The 19,230-nt window shown below is 44.2% G+C and overlaps 1 protein-coding gene across 3 annotated transcripts in view; it reads right to left on the minus strand.

The window, feature by feature from the left end:
* LOC137521963 (microtubule-associated protein futsch-like) overlaps positions 1-19,230 on the minus strand; it is a 286,151-nt gene that overhangs the window by 64,603 nt on the left and 202,318 nt on the right. For all 3 annotated transcript variants that reach the window (XM_068241930.1, XM_068241928.1, XM_068241929.1), the window contains exons 2-5: positions 15,772-15,840; positions 13,621-13,737; positions 9,336-9,491; positions 4,646-4,712 (exon numbers count right to left, since the gene is read on the minus strand). In XM_068241930.1, coding sequence (XP_068098031.1) covers positions 4,646-4,712; positions 9,336-9,491; positions 13,621-13,737; positions 15,772-15,820 — 389 coding nt within the window. In that variant the 5' untranslated portion in view covers positions 15,821-15,840. The remainder of the gene's footprint in view (positions 1-4,645; positions 4,713-9,335; positions 9,492-13,620; positions 13,738-15,771; positions 15,841-19,230) is intronic.

Below are 19,230 nucleotides of genomic sequence, written 5' to 3' on the forward strand. Positions count from 1 at the left end.
TTCTTTTCCTATTACAGAGCATTCAGATAACACTTTCTATCTCATGGTTGTAAAATAGGTTAAAAAAAAATATCAAGAATTTACAGTATCTACTCCTCACAAATCCTGGAAAGCTGTATGGTAAAATTCTAGTGTTGTTGGTTATGGGCTCGTAATCCACCTGAAGGTTTGTTTCATGCTTGCATATCATAGGAAGTTCTGGATTTTTTTTTTCACTTTGCCATATAAATTCTTGTTTGTTTTTTTTTTTTCTATTTATTTTAAACCATGAGATAGAAAGTGTTATCTGAATGCTGTGCAATAGGAAAAACAACCTTGGGAGAAATGTTAGAGGACATTTTAACACAATGGCTATCATTCATAAAGCATTCCCGCATGCGGAAATGCTGAAAACAGCTGACTTTACCGAACACTCAGCAAGATGTCTATTCATAAAAGCTGTTACCGCATGAAAAGCTACAATTCCTGAGCAGTGAGAGAAATTACCGCCTTGTACAGTGATTATCTCAACACATTTCACCATATGTCAATTCATAAAGATTAGAGCAGGCGGAATCAGCACGGCGAATACCGCTCCCTCGGCAGAGCCAATAAGCATGCGGATAACAGCTAGGTGAATGGAGAGACAGACCTCCCAAGCAGCAGCAGTGAGGGCAGAAGAAAAGACGGCATCCCAGAATACCCAGGCTGTGTTTTTTAACCCCTTGGGTACCTGTTTTCAGATATATTTCACATCAGAAAGCCTGAATGTGTAACATTTTTTTGAAGTTCTTCTAAGCTGTGGCAATAACATAGATTGTTTAGAAAGACTAATAGACAGATTCAGTGCAGATTCAGGGCAAACAGAGGCAGTTTAAAAAAAATGCACATGTAATGGGATGCTGGGGCTGCCTCTTCTATAGTAACGCTGTCTCTGGAGGAAAAAAATGTATCAACTCAGCAGCTTCTAGTGTTTCCGCAAGCCTACCGCCTGCCTAGAGCCAGCCTAGTTCGGGAAAATACCGCACTGCTTTCGCAACTGTAAACATTTTTATGAATTAGCACACAGAAGTCTAAAATACCGAATGCAGTATTTTCCCGGACTGTTTTTTTTTACTGAACACACTTTATGAGTGATAGCCAATGTGAAAAAAGTGATGCGCTGTGAATACTTTCTGGATGCACTGTAGCAGATCCTAATAAATTGCATGTAGTAATGTAACTTAAAGTACCACTATCATGAAACATTGTAAAATACAAAATACACGTACATGCAAACCTATAAAATGTACCTTTGTCCCAGAGCATATATGCACTATAAATTACTTTTTTTTTAAGTTGGTGTGACTTACAGTACAGTAGGTAATAAAAATCTGAGAAATCTAACTGATTTTGGACTGGTCCATCTCCTCTTGCGAGAGACTTAGATGTTTCTTCATTTTTCAAAACACTTACCAAATTGCAATTGCTCAGTCCAACTGCCAAAATAGCAATCAAATGAGCAGGGACAGATTTAGGCCAAGGCAACCCAAGCCATGGCCTAGGGCACCACAGGAGCAAGGGCACCAAAGCAGCAGGCTAAACTGGTGCAGCATTTGCAAGCTTGCAAATGCTGCAGTGCAGGGAGATCAGGCGAGCGCCTGACCGCAGTACTCTGCTGCTAGCGGCCTGTGCAGCAGCCACATTGCTCCTCTCTGTGCACGTTTGCATTGTGGCTGGCAGCTATGGACTTGGGCAGCATTGGAGATGGAAAGGAAGAGGAAGCTTCTGCACTGGAGACGAGTGGAGAAATGAGTGACACTGATGGCTGCTGCGGTGTGGAGGTGAGCTGGCTACCTATACTGAAGTGGGGTTGGAAAAGAACAGATTAAGTGAGTCATCCGGTTACCTATACTGGAGGGAAAGCGGGGAGGGGTCATCTGGCTACCTATACTGGGAGAGTCATCAGGCTACCTATACTAGAGGGAAAGGGGTGGGAGCAGTCATCTAGTTACATATTCTAGAGGGAAGGGGAGGGTGGTCATCTAGCTACCTATACTGGAGGGAAGGGGAGAGGGGTCATCTCGCTACCTATACCCTAGGGGGGCAGCTGGTGGCAGTGGCCTTGGGCAGTAAAGATTACAAACCTGGCCCTGCAAATGAGTACGGTGGCCAGCTGGCTGTCTTTGTATAGATTCTCTCCATGGAGTGTTTTTGTAAAGAATAGAGGAAGTATTAGGAATCACCTTTGAGGAAATGGAATATTCCAACAACCTTTCAGATGTTTACTACCTACGGTAAGTGACAGGGACATAGAAAAAAAGTAATTTATATTTCACTTTACTCTGGGATTGATATACATATTATATGTAGGCGTACACACGTATTTTAACATTTTCAATTTTTCGCATTAGTGGTCCTTTAACTCAAGAGAAACAAAACTAGCGCTATCATGGCATTGTACCACCAAATAAAACTAGTACACAGGGATGCAGAGTGAGATTCAAATCATTTCTCCTCACATTCAAATTTAATGTAAATGTTATGCAGCTCGGACCAATGAAAATGGAATGTGAAGAGAAATGATTTTCATCTCATTGATCATCCCTACCTGTACATAAACGTCACAATCCTCTAATCAGCCGCACCTGACTACAGCAGCTACACGTTTTACCAAATAAGGTTCTTTTCCCACTAACAACCCTTTAAAAATAACCCTCATTTTCCTCCAGGCCCAATGCGAATACAGTTTATTTACAGCAACCTGAATGCAGATACTATGAACTCCTCACTTTATGCCCTAATAATCACTATTTTTCACACATTTTTTTACAATAGTGAAATGTATATTTCTGACCACTGACAAGCTCACAAATCTCCTTTAGGCTTTGTTCAAATCATAAATCGTCAGCGGTATCACAAGCGCTGAGCGATTTATTGAGATTTTTTTCTGCGCTTTTCCCTGCGCTTTTGCGATTAGAAAAGCACTTTTCTAAGCGCTTTTGCAGAGTGATTCGTTTTTTCACTTCCTGACGTTAGTCACCCGGAAATGTATAAATACAATGTATTTATTCAAGAAAGCGCTCGGTAAATCACTATACAAAGCGCTTTTTCAAGTGCTTTGCGAATCGATTCTGATTTCCCTATACCTTCCATTGAGCCAAAACACTCAGAAAATGGTACAGGCAGCGCTTTGGTGAGCGGATCAGAAACGCACCTTTCATATTTGAACTCTCTCATAGAGAATCATTGCACAAGCACTTTTAGGACGATTTCTGAAAACGCCAGCGCTTAAGAAAATCTGCAAAACGCCCTAGGTGTGAACACGCCCTTACTGCATGCAGGAGAGTCTGAAAAGGAGGAAGATAAGCTGACAAGAGGAGATGTAACAGGTAGCTAGATGTGCTGGAATATAACTAGCAGTCAGGGAGATGTGTGTACACCACTCCTAACTGGCTGCTTGTTATGTTACAGCACTTCTGACTATCTGAAGCATCATCTCCTTTCACTTCCTCAGCTCTGGCTACTTGTCCATGCTGGGAGGGGAAGACACATTGATAAACATGGATTCCTCTGTGAACTGTGTGAGGACTGAGGAGTAAAGACCTTGAACACACATAGCTTCAATGTGATGCGCTGATCCCACTTTTTTGCGCAATTCTCAATTTTACTTGGTAGCGCGCCCAGGCTATGCGTATGCATAGGTAGGATTTAGTTAGTGTTAGGTCCCCTCCCATGGAGGAAAGACTTCTTCGACAGTGGGAGGGACAAGTACTTAACAAGTTGCATGCAAGTTGTTATAGGAAACTAACATCCTCCAAGTGGTAGACAGGTCATGTGTATGCTCAGTGTGTATTTTATCCCATAAGTGAGGCTTGCACTCTTTTGCAGGTAAGCACTCATCTGTTTTTAAGTAGCGCTGTTCATTTCTTTGCTATGTTTTAATTTATTTCTGGTCAGCTGCTCCCACTTAACAGTTTTGCCTTTGGTGTATATGCAGAGCCTCTGTTTGGGTTCAAGGTGCGTTTGTAGTTTCTGGGGGGGCTCAGCACATCTCTGAGCAGAGGCCATTCAGAGGCGACCTGGTGATGCGCTGATCCCACTTTTTTGCGCAACACATAGCTTCAAGCCGGAAGGAGGATGTGCGCGGTAGTGAGTCTTGCGAAGCGCCCCATAGGTTGCGTGCAAGATGTTTGGGACGCATAGAAGCCAAGGAAATTCTGGGTAAGTAACCCCCCTCTCCCATGCACACAGCTAAGGCAATTAAGCATCATTTGAATCACAAATTTGAGTATGTAACTACTCGTGAGCCCATCACTAATCCCTAGTAAAGTCCTTCGCTAGATCGCAGTACTGTACAAAAGAAAATAGCTCCTCCCCCCCTGACAGCTCTGATCACGGCTGGCAGGCTGTTTACTGTTAACTCATTCCCCACTAATCTCCGCCCACCTCTCTTGACGCCAATCGGGGTTAGGAGGTCCTGGGGGAGCCACTCTGTGACCGGCCATCGGCGTTAGACAGTCGCAGATCAGTTCAGAAAAAGGTTGTTTTTATTGATAGTTGTCCTTTAACAGGAATCTGCAACATCGCACCTTTATGTTGTGGTACAATTTGGAGTTGTGATATTAAATTGTATTATCCAAAAAAGTTTAATAACGCCAAAAACTGACCACCTGTTTTTCCTCACCTTGCATTGGTTTTACAGTCCTCTACAATTCGCTCCCCTTCAGGACTTAACTTGAGCTTTTCCTGAACTGTTTAAAAAAAAACACAAAAAAACAAGAACGCATCAGTCACTGTGTCCAAGCATGTTCATAAATCGTTGCCAGCTATGCAAATTATTAAAAAAAAAAAAAAAAAAAAAAAAAAAAAGAGTAAAAATACATCACCTCCATTGACAATCCAGGGGGACACGGTATTCGCAACAATGAATACATTTAAAGTGGTATTAAACTGTAAAGTTAGCCACACATCATGCGATGATGAGCAGATTCGACCAAGAGACAAATCTCTCTCTGATGGAATCTGATCGGAGAGAGATCTGTCGGCTCCATACACCGCAGGCCAATTCCTTGTGATGCTGCATCCACCGTCTCGCTGCACTTGTCTTTACCTGTCCGTGGTTGCCGGTGTAAACGTGGGCGCATGTGTGACATCACACGGGTGCCCACGTTACTTCGGTGGGCGTGTGTATGTAGATTTCAGACAGAACCGGAGTCAGCTGCGGACTTAAACAGGTCGAGTATAGTGCACCAGGCACATAGATTTGACATTGGGGGGAAAGCGTTTTGTCGCTTGTCCCGATATCACTCTCCCTTACCGCCATGCACCCGATGGACTATGACGGCCCGATATCTAGCAGCGTGTTTGATCAATGCATGCAACCAATTTTGGCCAACAATTGGTTGTGTCATTGATCGGCATGCTCTTGGTGGCACACATTTTCATCTGATTTGACAATAATTATCGAATCAGATGGTTGATGGGCCACCAAGTTGATAGATGTATGGTCACTAGAGATAAAAATCTAAAAAAAAACACCATATTGTGGATTTCAGTGAGAAAGTTTGATGCACTTGAACACAGTCCTAACCACCATACAAAGGGCTTGATTCACTAAGACAAATAGCATGCCTTATCAGAGTTGGCACACCTTATCAGTGTCAACACGCCTTATCAGAGTAGCATAGCGAGCGCTCCGAACTTATGCCTGCTAATTGGCAATGACGAGAGCTCCACTCATCCTGCCCTGAGCCCCTGCGGGTCCAATCACTTTAAAGGACATTATTCCCACACTTTGATTGGCCTAAAAGGCTGCCGGTCACTTGACAGGAAACTTGACAAGCAGCCTTTTGGGCCAATCAAAGTGCGGGGATAATGTCCTTTAAAGTGATTGGACCCGCAGGGGCTCAGGGCAGGATGAGTGGAGCTCTCGTCTTTGCCAATTAGCAGGCATAAGTTCATAGCGCTCGCTATGCTACTCTGATAAGGCATGTCAAATCTGATAAGGCATGTTAACTTTGATTAGGCGTGTTAACTCTGATAAGGCATGCTATTTGTCTTAGTGAATCAAGCCCATGGTCTTTTGACTTTGGGGGGAAAAAAAACACATTTAAGAGACAGTAAGTAAAATATTAACTGTCTTCCCCCTGTTTGGACTGATGGTTGCCAAATTCACTTTGTCTAGAGCACATCCTTAGTTACATAGTTATTTGAGTTGATAAAAGAGATATGTCCATCTAGTTCAAACATAAAATATGGTTGCCTGCACCCTCACATACCTACATGACATTTGCAGCACCATCTACAGTGGCTTGCAAAAGTATTCGGCCCCCTTGAAGTTTTCCACATTTTGTCACATTACTGCCACAAACATGAATCAATTTTATTGGAATTCCACGTGAAAGACCAACACAAAGTGGTGTACATGTGAGAAGTGGAACGAAAATCATACATGATTCCAAACATTTTGTACAAATAAATAACTAAAAAGTGGGGTGTGCGTAATTATTTGGCCCCCTGAGTCAATACTTTGTAGAACCCCCTTTTGCTGCAATTACAGCTGCCAGTCTTTTAGGGTATGTCTCTACCAGCTTTGCACATCTAGAGACTGAAATCCTTGCCCATTCTTCTTTGCAAAACAGCTCCAGCTCAGTCAGATTAGATGGACTGCGTTTGTGAACAGCAGTTTTCAGATCTTTCCACAGATTCTCGACTGGATTTAGATCTGGACTTTGACTGGGCCATTCTAACACATGGATATGTTTTGTTTTAAACCATTCCATTGTTGCCCTGGCTTTATGTTCAGGGTTGTTGTCCTGCTGGAAGGTGAACCTCCGCCCCAGCCTCAAGTCTTTTGCACACTCCAAGAGGTTTTCTTCCAAGAGTGCCCTGTATTTGGCTCCATCCATCTTCCCATCAACTCTGACCAGCTTCCCTGTCCCTGCTGAAGACAAGCACCCCCAGAGCATGATGCTGCCACCACCATATTTGACAGTGGGGATGGTGTGTTCAAAGTGATGTGCAGTGTTAGTTTTCCGCCACACATAGCGTTTTGCATTTTGGCCAAAAAGTTCCATTTTGGTCTCATCTGACCAGAGCACCTTCTTCCACATGGTTGCTGTGTCCCCCACATGGCTTGTGGCAAACTGCAAATGGGACTTCTTATGCTTTCTGTTAACAATGGCTTTCTTCTTGTCACTCCATAAGAGCCAAGTTTGTACAGTGCACGACTAATAGTTGTCCTATGGACAGATTCCCCCACCTGAGCCGTAGATCTCTGCAGCTCATCCAGAGTCACCATGGGCCTTTTGACTGCATTTCTGATCAGCGCTCTCCTTGTTCAGCCTGTGAGTTTAGGTGGACGGTCTTGTCTTGGTAGGTTTACAGTTGTGCCATACTCCTTCCATTTCTGAATGATCGCTTGAACAGTGCTCCGTGGGATGTTCAAGGCTTTGGAAATCTTTTTGTAGCCTAAGCCTGCTTTAAATTTCTCAATAACTTTATCCCTGACTTGTCTGGTGTGTTCTTTGGACTTCACGGTGTTGTTGCTCCCTAGATTCTCTTAGGGCTGGAACCCACAGGAGCGCTTTTGGCAGCGTTTTGGCAGCACTGCGATACGCTAGCAGTTTGCCAAAACGCTGCGCGAATGTTAATGGATGGGGCAACTTCCACAGGAGCGTTTGCGTTTCCCAGAAACGCAAACGCAGGACCTGCAGCATTTTGGGAGCGTTAGCGCTTCAATGTAAAGTATTGAAACGCTAGCAGAAACGCTCAGCAAAACCTAAACTGAGCGGTTTTGCTAGCGTTTTGCGGTTCAGCACACTGTAACAAAATGAAAAATAATTCACAGGACCAATCAGGATAAAAACGCAAAACGCAAAACGCTAGGCACCCGCTGGGGAAAAAAATACAATGTTGCAAAACACGACCAAAAACGCGCATGAATCCGCTTGCAAACCGCTCAGACAAAACGCTAGCGGTTGCGTTTTGCGTTTGCGGTTTTCAGTGGGTTCCAGGCCTTAGACAACCTCTGAGGCCATCACAGAGCAGCTATATTTGTACTGACATTAGATTACACACAGGTGCACTCTATTTAGTCATTAGCACTCATCAGGCAATGTCTATAGGCAACTGACTGCACTCAGATCAAAGGGGGCTGAATAATTACGCACACCCCACTTTGCAGTTATTGATTTGTAAAAAATGTTTGGAATCATGTATGATTTTCGTTCCACTTATCACGTGTACACCACTTTGTATTGGTCTTTCATGTGGAATTCCAATAAAATTGATGCATGTTTGTGGCAGTAATATGACAAAATGTGGAAAACTTCAAGGGGGCCGAATACTTTTGCAAGCCACTGTATATTGAAGTGCAAACACACATTAACAATTGCACCATGTCACTGGGTCATGTGAGGGGGTATGGGGTACACTGGATTTATTGCTGGATTTGACCACATCATTCACAGGTTTAACACAATCACAGCGCATGTTATATGGCGTATTTTTCGGACTATAAGACGCTCCTGACCATAAGACACACCTAAGTTTAGAGGACAAAAACCAGGGGGAAAAAATATATATACTAAACCTGGTGCATCCATGGTGAAGGGGCATTCATGCCCCCCTTGTACCTCTTGTGTCTCCCTGTGTCCTCCTCTGTCCCCCTTGTGTCCTCCTCTATGCCCCTTTGTGTCCCTGGGTCCCCTGTTTGTCCCCCTGCACCCTCCTCTGCATGGACACAGTACAGGGAGTCCCCGACATTGCGGTGGGTTGGAGGTTAGTATTGGCAGCCGTTCACAAGTCAGGAACTCCCTGCATTCGTACTATAAGTTGCAGTGACTTTTTTCTCCACTTTTGGGGGGGAAAAAGTGAGTTTTATAGTCCAAAAAATACAGTAATTTATAAGAAGCCTCTGATGAAATGACTATTTGACAGTCATGAAACGCACATCAGGCCTCACCATGGAAGACTTATATCAGTTAATGATTATTATTATATGTGCATCGTTGTTGGTCTGTAAGATATCTGGTCTGAAAGTTAAAGTGTACCTGAGATTGTACACTGGCCCTTATTTATACTTAACTGGGGCTTCCTCCCGCCCCATGAGCACAGTGGGCTCCCGCGTCAATCTCTTCAGCCCCTCCCTTCTGTCGCTACGACTCCCGGTATTCTGGTCAGACGTTGGCTTCTGCGCATGTGTGGCTTGGCCGTGTGCTCCAATCCCTGGGAGCGTTCTGTGCATGCGCAGAAGCCCGCAACTTCCTGGATTACAGGGAGTCATAGTGGCAGAACGGAGGGCGCGAAGAGGACAACGGCAACGATATCTGCCATTGTGATATATTCCCTGACCTTCCTGAAGGGCAACATACCTGGGAGATCATCCTTGTGACCCATAACAGCGTGGATAAGATGCCAAGCGATCCAGTAAAAGCCGGTGCAGAGAAAATTCAGAATCAGCCAGAGGAGAAGGATGAGGTCGCGAGCCATAAATCTAACAATGGCGCTGTAGTCCACAGAAATGCAAACTTAAAATAAAAGAAACAATATTACAAGTTAAATATTTAGATATTAATTTCGATCATACTTACAGATTAATTAATTTGTAGTTCTAGACAGTCAGTAGATTACATTTATTATGTATTCTGTGCATGTTACAAGTCTCTATGGTTATAAATATTTTATAGCATCATCAATAATCTCTCATAGGCTATAGCATTGCATAGAGTGCAATATAGACTAGACAATACAGACAATCCTATATAATAAAACCCTTACTGTCCCTGCGTCATCCTCCTGTCCCTGTGTCCGTGTTGTTTGGCTACTGCATATGTGTAGCCGTTGGGACAGAGGGAGGATGGGGCTAGGGGGGCGAACGGGTGCCCGCACGGCGGACGGGTGCACACGCATGCGCACTGACATGTGGCGGCGGTGAGAAAGACCTAGAGCCCATTTTTAAACGGGCTTAGGTCTACTAGTAGTTCATAATACAGTTACAGTTGATATCCATCCTATGTAATAAACCTAACTGTCCCTGCGTCATCCTGTCCATGTGTCCGTGCATTTGCGCTACTGTGCATGTGCCGCACGGACAGCCATTGGGATAGGAGAAGGACGGCCAGGGGGTCAGCCTGGTGGGTGTGCGCGCATGCAGCGGGCGTGTGCATGAGGTGGGCGTGTGCACGTGGTGAACAGGCGCGCTCACATGTGGCGGCGGTGACAGACCTAGAGCCTGTTTTTAAACAGGCTTAGGTCAACTAGTACAATATAAACATGCAAATGCAATAATATAAATATATGAATCCACAAAAAAATAATGCAAGGTGTAATAATAAAACAATGGGGTGGGGTACTTGCTTAATAAGTAAAATATGATGGAATATTAACCACTTTCCAAACACAGGTTTTTCCCCGTAAAAACCAGAGCAATTTTCACATCACGCTCCTCCCATTCATTTGCCAATAACTTTATTGTTACTAATCACACAGGAATGATCAATAAATTGTTTTGTGTTTTTTTTTTGCTACAAATTAGGCTTTCTTTTGGTGGTACCTTTTGCTAAGAATTATTTTATGCTTTATTTTATATGCATTTTAAAAAGAATAATAAGAAAAAAAAATGAAAAAATGATTTATTTCTCAGATTTTGGCCATTATAGTTGTTAAAACTTGTTGCTGTGAATAAAACCCACACATTTTATTTGCCCATTTGTCCCGGTGATTACACCATTTAAATTGTGTCCCTAATACAATGTATGGCGACAAAATTTTATCTGGAAATAAAGGTGCATTTTTTCAGTTTAGTCATTTCTAATACTTTATACAGTATATCTTATTACAAGCCTTTATCTGCAAAACTAACAGTAATATACCCTCATGACGTATATATTAAAAAGTTCATAAGGTAACCATTTATGTTTATTTTTTTAAATGGTGTCATTTTTTAACACGTGTTTTATATTGGTAACTATAGGGTATGGGTGTAGGGGCTAAAATGTACTTAAAAATTATGTCTTTCTATATATAAAGTGTTTTGCACAAGTGGCTTGATGGTGCATTTTACCTTTTGGCCAAAAGATGGCACTACACTAAACAGTTCTCAGAAGTAGATAGTGTATATGTTTACGTGAATGAAATGCCAGCATCAACGTGATGCCAGCTTTTCATTCATTGCGGGCACTGCGATCGAGTTTGAAAACAAGCTGTTCCCATTCCCTGATCACTCAATGGCCAATCTGTTGCAGAAATTATCAGGAGTGGCAAGATAAACAAAAAGGAGATGTGTAAAGGTTAAGGTGCCCGTTAATGGTACAATATGTTCCTTAGATATTAATAATCGAATGCCATAAACATTTTTTTCTGATTTGCGGGATCATAAGCAATTGGATGATTATCGATTGTTCCAATGAACAGGACGATTGGGCACCTCTCTCTCTTCAGATACGATCGTAAAATTCAACATTGTGATAAACAAAATTCTGTATTTCATATCATTTCATTTTCTCCTCATACTCCTTGCTTTTCTGTACAATTTGATTGTAAACATCCGATGGAATGGCCGTATCTGAGGAAACTATTGTACAATCATTAGGCACCTTTTGTGAATTTTTACCTAAAGTGAAGCTAGTATTGGAGAGCTTTGGCGCCTCCTAGTGTTGGGGGAACATAACTCAGTGCTTTTCCTAGGGCAAATGATGAACATCTGCTCACCAAATCTGATGCTAACGCACGTCCATGAACAAATGTTTGCACATGAAAGTTTGCATTCTGCCACCCAGTCACTTTGGCATAGGGTGAGTGGAATCACAGTTCACCCTGCTGCCGTTGAAATTCTGAGTGGAGTTAATTACTATTCCCCCTCCGAGTCGTAGCAACTCGAAGAGAGAAGTAATTTGGCATCTGGCGATCGCCGACACCCAAATAACAATGCTGTGCCAGTCGGATCGCCTTTGAAATGATAATAATAAAAAAAAAGTAAACACCGATTTCCTGTATGTAATGTTGGCCTACTGGCTAGATTCCCTCAGCTGCAGCAAGTATCAGATCAGGTAATCTGACTCTCTTAACCACTTCGGTACCAGCAGCCTCTGCCCCCTTAAGGACCAGAGGCTGCTGGTACACTAAAACGCTGCATCCCGACGAATCGCCTCAATAATCCGTTGCTCCCGCCAGTCACGCTGCTCTGTCTCTATGACGACAGAGCGCTGTGCGCCGGTCAGGAGCTGCTTTCATTGGCTCCTGATCCTGTCACTCAATGTAAGCCAATGAAAACGGCTCCTGCCCGGCTCACAGTGCTCTGCCGTCATAGAGACGGCAGGGCGAGCAAATTGTGGCGGGGAGAAAGCGGCGAGAGCGGCGGGAACAGGCGGGGACGCATGGTGAACGGGAGGTAGAGCTTACGTCCAGTCAGAACCGCTGCGCCCCCTGCCTGACATAGATTTGTACTGCGTCGGTCTGGAAGAAGTTAATCTGCATGCTTGTTCCAGAGGAGGGACATACCTCCTAACTTTTTGAGATGAGAAAGAAGGACCCTTTAAGACATGCCCCTGCCACACCCCTAATCATGCCCCTGCCACACATACCACTAAAAATAAATTAGTAAGGCCCAGTTCACACGGACTTGTTCTGTTACCTCTTGTTTGGGGGGTGGCGCTAACGAGACCAGCACGATTGGTGTTTTTCATCCCCACAAGGGAACATGAAGAATCAACCCCATGTGTGTTTGTATGTGTGAAAACATGCATGTTTTATCACACCAGGGCCGGCCCGCTCATGAGGCGGGGCAAAACTTTTGCCTCAGGCGGCACATCTGGAGGGGCGGCACCCACCTGTCTGTGGGTGGGGGGGCCGCCCGCCGAGCTGGAGGAGTAGCGGGCAGAAAGGGGGTATTGGGCCTAGCGGTGGGGAGGGGGGTCCGACCGCCCCTCCCTCGCCTGGGTCCTCCGATCTGCGCTTCCCTCCAGCTGTAAATAGTTAAGTACCAGTGTATAGATTAAGAGGTAACGGGCGGTGATCACTCACCTCTTCCGCGTTCCAGCGAGTGCTCCACTGACGTCACCTCCTGCAACGCCGCCCACTGTATTGTAAGTGGGCGGCGTTGCAGGAAGTGACGTCAGTGGAGCGCACTTTGGAATGCGGAAAAGGTGAGTGATCCCTGCCGGTTGCCTCTTAATCTATACGCTGGTACTTAACTATTTACAGCTGGAGGGGATTGCAGATCGGGGGACCCAGGCGAGGGAGGGGGGGTCCGACTACCCTCCCCACCGCTAGGCCCAATACCCCCTTTCTGCCCGCTACCCCTCCAGCTCGGCGGGCGGCCCCCCACCCATGGACAGGCGGGTGCCGCCCCCCCAGATGCGATTTTTTAAAATTTTGCCTCAGGCCGCAAAAAGTCTAGGGCCGCCCCTGTATCACACAAGCTAATGTAACTGATAGAGAAAATGCTCCCAGTGCTTCACTGCTATCTGTGTTTATCTGCATGGGAAAAACACATTCAAATGTATATAAGAGTGTTTCTAAGCCTGGGGACCAGTTCTAAGCCCCCAAAACTTGGCAAAGTGCTTTGTGACCAAAGATGGCACAAAAGGCATTTTCCTCTAACTGTTGTAGTTATTTCTACCTTTTTTTAGACACATTTTTACAATACATTCAAAGTACCTGATAATGTCTTTTGCAGAAGTGGCTTGATGATGTGATAAAGGCCCAATGCCATCCAGAGCAGGCTGGTGCCTGAAAGACGCAAAACAATGTGGAGCCAATGAAGCATACTGCCACCTATAATGGAAAGTAACAAAATACAGAAAACGTTAGTCAAATAGTGAGGCATTGCTGATAACTAATACATTGATTAACTTATGGCTTGCTGTGGTGAGAGACAGACTGGAAAAAATGGCAGATTTAAAATCTAAAGTAAAAAATCTGGTGCAGTTTTGAAGCATTTAGTTAACCTCCCTGGCGTTCTGATTCCGTGCTGCGCACGGCCGCGGGAGTTTTTTTTTTACCTAATTTTTTTTTCCATGTAGGTAGCCTATCGCTAGCTACATGCTTCCCCCCTCCCTGCTCCATCCCTCCCACCCTTCCGATTGTCGCTGGCGTGAAGACCCGTCCGGAAATCCCGTTCTGAACGGGATTTCCTTTAGGGCTTCCCCCGTCGCCATGGCGACGATCGGACTCATCGACGTCATCGACGTCGTGACGTCAGACGGAGTCCCGATCCACCCCTCAGTGCTGCCTGGCACTGATTGGCCAGGCTGCCCACGGGGTCTGTGGGGGGGCCCTCTTTCACGTCGGGTAGCGGCGGATCGGCGGCGATCGGAGAAACATGCAGCTAGCAAGTGCTTGCTGCGTGTTTCAAAAAAAAAAAATTCAAATTGGCCCACCAGGGCCTGAGCAGTGACCTCCGGCATCTCTGGATGAGCTCAGCTTGTCCAGAACGCTAGTTAAATACTATATTGAAGGATATATATGTGTGTGTAAAACCTTGGATTGCAAGTAACTTGGTTTAAGAGGGCTTTGTAAGAAAAACAAAGCTTTTTATGAAATATTGATTTGATAAGCAACAACATCTTGCAACACAAGCACAGTGCGTATAGTATAGGATTTTATTTAACTAGAGTTACATTAGTCCCAATAAGCTTCCACCAAAGAAAACTGCCCTCTTTACAGTCATATAAAATGTCAATTGTATGGGCTGCGCAAAAGGGCTGGAGGTGGGCCACAGTTTTGCTGACAGTGGGGCGGGGTTTTAGCAAGTTTACTAGATTGCTACCGTAGTAGTTGAGTAAAATTATTTTTTATTCTACTACTTTTAAAGGAAACAGGAGATGGGCTTCCTTGGTATATTTATACTTACCTGGGGCCTCCTCAAGCCCCATTAGGTGTGTGGGCCCCCTTACCGTCCTCTCCGTTGTCTTCTAATTCCACCAGGTAATACGGCCAGCCACGCTCTTCTGCGCATGGTTGGCTGCAAACGCAACCCCCTCCTCCCCGTCACACTCCCACAGCCTGGAACGTTCTGCGCCTGCATAGTATCTATGTCCCTGCAAGGAGAAGAGGAAATTTGCAGGGACATAGTTTGCCGGTGACGTAGTTACTTGTCCCGGGGAGGGGAAATGGCTAATTTAAAGGACGGGGCTGGCTAGTGAAGAATCGTGACAGCCCCGGAGGACAGCTATGGGAGCGATCAGCGATCAGCCTAAAGGGGGGGAAGACGCCCCAGGTATGCATCATTTTTCTTATTCATCTCAGGTGGTTAGATTAAAAAATTGTGTTAATTATTATTATTTTTATTATTTATTGTATTTATAAAGCGCCAACATATTACGCAGCGCTGTTGGGGCCGCTCACTCCGCTCCTCCTCAAATGAACTTCGTCTGACCGTCCCCCGCATCACCCAGTCCCATGCACGCCTCCAAGACTTCTCAAGAGCCGCTCCAACACTATAGAACTCCCTACCTCCACTCATTAGGGCAGCCCCCTCCTTCAACACCTTCAAGAAGGCCCTCAAAACTCACCATTTCACTCTGGCCTACCACCCCTCACAAGTGCTCTAAACCCACAGCTGAACTCTGGTCCCCCTACCCCTCGTGTCCCTACCTCACCCTCTAGATTGTAAGCCTTTGGGCAGGGTCCCAAAAGCTAATTAAACACAAATAACTTCCACTGACGATACAATAAGAATAAATGGCTCAGTGAATACAGTATTGAGATGAATACATATGTAAATTATCATTATCAGGAAATTATATTTCTGCCACTTAGGAGGCTTTGTGAACTGCCCCCGTAACACTAGGTAATACATTGTCTTACCCCAAATCTTGAAGCTGTTTTTTGCAGCTGTCCCGATTTGTGCAGCCATTTCCCTCGTTCTATGAGACGCTGTCAAATAAATAGAACAGTATTGAGCACTGTGGCTTTTTCAAATATAATGCTGTCAAATAAACATATAATATAAACAGAAGCATAATTTAAAGAGGAACTCCAGTCAGAAATTTGACTCGACCTTTTGTTAAAAGCTTTATAACATAAACAATTTCCCAAAGATAAATCATCTTTGACCTCACTCCAATTTAGGAGATTATAGTAAGGGCCAGATTTACACCTCTGGAGCCTATAGGCCCTAAAACTCTGCTCTCTGGCAAACCCCAAAATCCCAATATAAACATGGGTTTCAACTGCAGCAAAAGTAACTTCGCCCCCCGACACCCCCTTCCAAACAAATCATCCCCAGGGCCCCCGAGCCAGCTGTGAGGCCCAATGCAATACCCTCCTGCCACACAATATCATTAGGTGTCTATCATATGTCTCAGAGCCCCAGCACCCAAGGCTGAGACACCAAAGTGCGCTCCTCCACCCCTCCCACCCCAGCCGTCACACACTGATTGCTATTACACTAAGAGGCCCCTCCCCCATCCCTCCCACCCCAGCCGTCACACAGTAATTGCTATTACACTAAGAGGCCCCTCCCCATCCCTCCCACCCCAGCCGTCACACACTGATTGCTATTACACTAAGAGCCCCTCTATCCCTCCCACCCCAGCCATCACACACTGATTGCTATTAGACTAAGAGGCCCCTCCATCCCTCCCACCCCAGCCATCACACACTAATTGCTATTACACTAAAAGGCCCCTCCCCATCCCTCCCACCCCAGCCGTCACACACTGATTGCTATTAGACTAAGAGGCACCCCAGGGCCCCCAACACCTTAATCTGTAGTTATCTGGCTTAGTGGTGCTCAAATACCCCTTTTCAAAATTCGAGTTAGGTCGAATTCGAATAGTAAATTATTCGAGATCAGTCGAATATTCGAGTCGAATAATTTTTACTATTCGATTCGACCTCGGAATTCGAGCTCACTATTCGAGTCGGTATTCGAGCTCATTATTCGAGCTGACTATTCGAAATGGCCTTAAATAGCTTCCAACACTTGTTTTGAGGGTGAATGATGCAAGAAACCTCTTTTTTTCCAAGTAACAACAGCAAGTGATTATGTGGGGATGTTCCTTTAAAAAAAAAAAGTTGAAAAGAGAAGTTGTGTCCAGAAATTTGTTCAGTACTGTATATACTTCTTCTTCTTCTTCTTTATCTTCTATATCTTCTTCTTCTTCTTCTATATCTTCTTCTTCTATATCTTCTTCTTCTATATCTTCTTCTATATCTTCTTCTTTTATATTGTCTTCTTCTTATTCTTCATCTTCTTCATCATCATCTTCTTCATCATCATCTTCTTCTTCATCATCTTCTTTTTCTTCATCTTCTTCATCTTCTTCTTCATCTTCTTCTTCATCTTCTTCATCTTCTTCTTCATCTTCTTCATCTTCTTCATCTTCTTCTTCTTCTTCTTCTACATCTACTTCATCTTCAACTTCTTCATCTTCTTCTTCTTCTTCATCTTCTTCATCTTCTTCATCTTCTTCATCATCATCTTCTTCTTCTTCATCTTCTTCTTCTTCATCATCTTCATCTTCTTCTTCATCTTCTTCTTCTTCATCATCTTCATCTTCTTCTTCTTCATCTTCTTCATCTTCTTCATCTTCATCTTCTTCATCTTCTTCTTCTTCTTCTTCTTCATCTTCTTCATCATCATCTTCTTCTTCTTCATCTTCTTTTTCTTCATCTTCTTCTTCATCTTCTTCATCTTCTTCTTCATCTTCTTCATCTTCTTCATCTTCTTCTTCTTCTTCTTCTACATCTACTTCATCTTCAACTTCTTCATCTTCTTCTTCATCTTCTTCATCATCTTCTTCATCTTCTTCATCTTCTTCATCTTCTTCATCTTCTTCTTCTTCATCATCTTCATCATCTTCTTCATCTTCTTCTTCTTCATCATCTTCATCTTCTTCTTCTTCATCTTCTTCATCTTCTTCATCTTCATCTTCTTCATCTTCTTCTTCTTCTTCTTCATCTTCTTCATCTTCTTCTTCATCTTCTTCTTCTTCTTCATCATCTTCATCTTCTTCATCTTCATCTTCTTCATCTTCTTCTTCTTCATCATCTTCATCTTCTTCTTCATCTTCTTCTTCTTCATCATCTTCATCTTCTTCTTCTTCATCTTCTTCTTCTTCATCATCTTCATCTTCTTCTTCTTCATCTTCTTCATCTTCTTCTATATCGTCTTCTTCTTCACTTATTTCTCTTTTCAAATTTTTTTCTTTAAAGAAATGCAGCTATTTTTGAGCGTAACAAATAGCTGGTGGCGCACGCATGTTGGAAGCGCCATTGTATGTGCTTCCTGGCAGTGGAAACACACAGACAGCAGGAGGTAAATTCAGCAGCAGGAGGAGGAGGATGAGTGTGTGGCAGCAGGCAGTCAATGAGGCAGGCAGCGTGACATAATAGCCCTGGTACCTAGCGGTGATACCAGGGCTGTAAATAAACACAGCAGGCAGGAGGTCCCAGACAGCGGTCGTGCAGCCCACATTGTGTCCAATACACAACTGGGACAACACAGTTTTCAACCCGGGCACCTCAGAAAAATTAAACCTTTTTTTTTTTTTTTTTATGGTTTTGTAGTTTTGGTTTTACAACCAATTACACAGATATAGCTATTTTTTGACGTAATAGCTGGTGGCAGAGTGGCAGCAGAAGGTAAATCTGTGTACCCTGGCGTTGGGAAACACAGACAGACAGACAGCAGCAGCAGCAGCAGGAGGAATGGAGGAGTAATGTGAGCAGCTATTGTTTGACGTAATAGCTGGTGGCAGAGTGGCAGCAGAAGGTAAATCTGTGTACCCTGGCGTTGGGAAACACAGACAGACAGCAGCATCAGCAGGAGGAATGGAGGAGTAGTGTGAGTGTGGCAGCAGGCAGGCAGCGTGACATAATAGCCCTGGTACCTAGCGCTGATACCAGGGCTGTAAATAAACACAGCAGGCAGGAGGTCCCAGACAGCAGTCGTGCAGCCCACATCGTGTCCAATACACAACTGGGACAACACAGTTTTCAACCCGGGCACCTCAGAAAAATTAAACCTTTTTTTTTTTTTTTATGGTTTTGTAGTTTTGGTTTTACAACCAATTACACAGATATAGCTATTTTTTGACGTAATAGCTGGTGGCAGAGTGGCAGCAGAAGGTAAATCTGTGTACCCTGGCGTTGGGAAACACAGACAGACAGACAGCAGCAGCAGGAGGAATGAAGGAGTAATGTGAGCAGCTATTTTTTGACATAATAGCTGGTGGCAGAGTGGCAGCAGAAGGTAAATCTGTGTACCCTGGCGTTGGGAAACATAGACAGACAGCAGCATCAGCAGGAGGAATGGAGGAG

This window comes from Hyperolius riggenbachi, chromosome 6 (assembly GCF_040937935.1).
Source record: "Hyperolius riggenbachi isolate aHypRig1 chromosome 6, aHypRig1.pri, whole genome shotgun sequence".
Lineage (NCBI taxonomy): Eukaryota > Metazoa > Chordata > Amphibia > Anura > Hyperoliidae > Hyperolius > Hyperolius riggenbachi.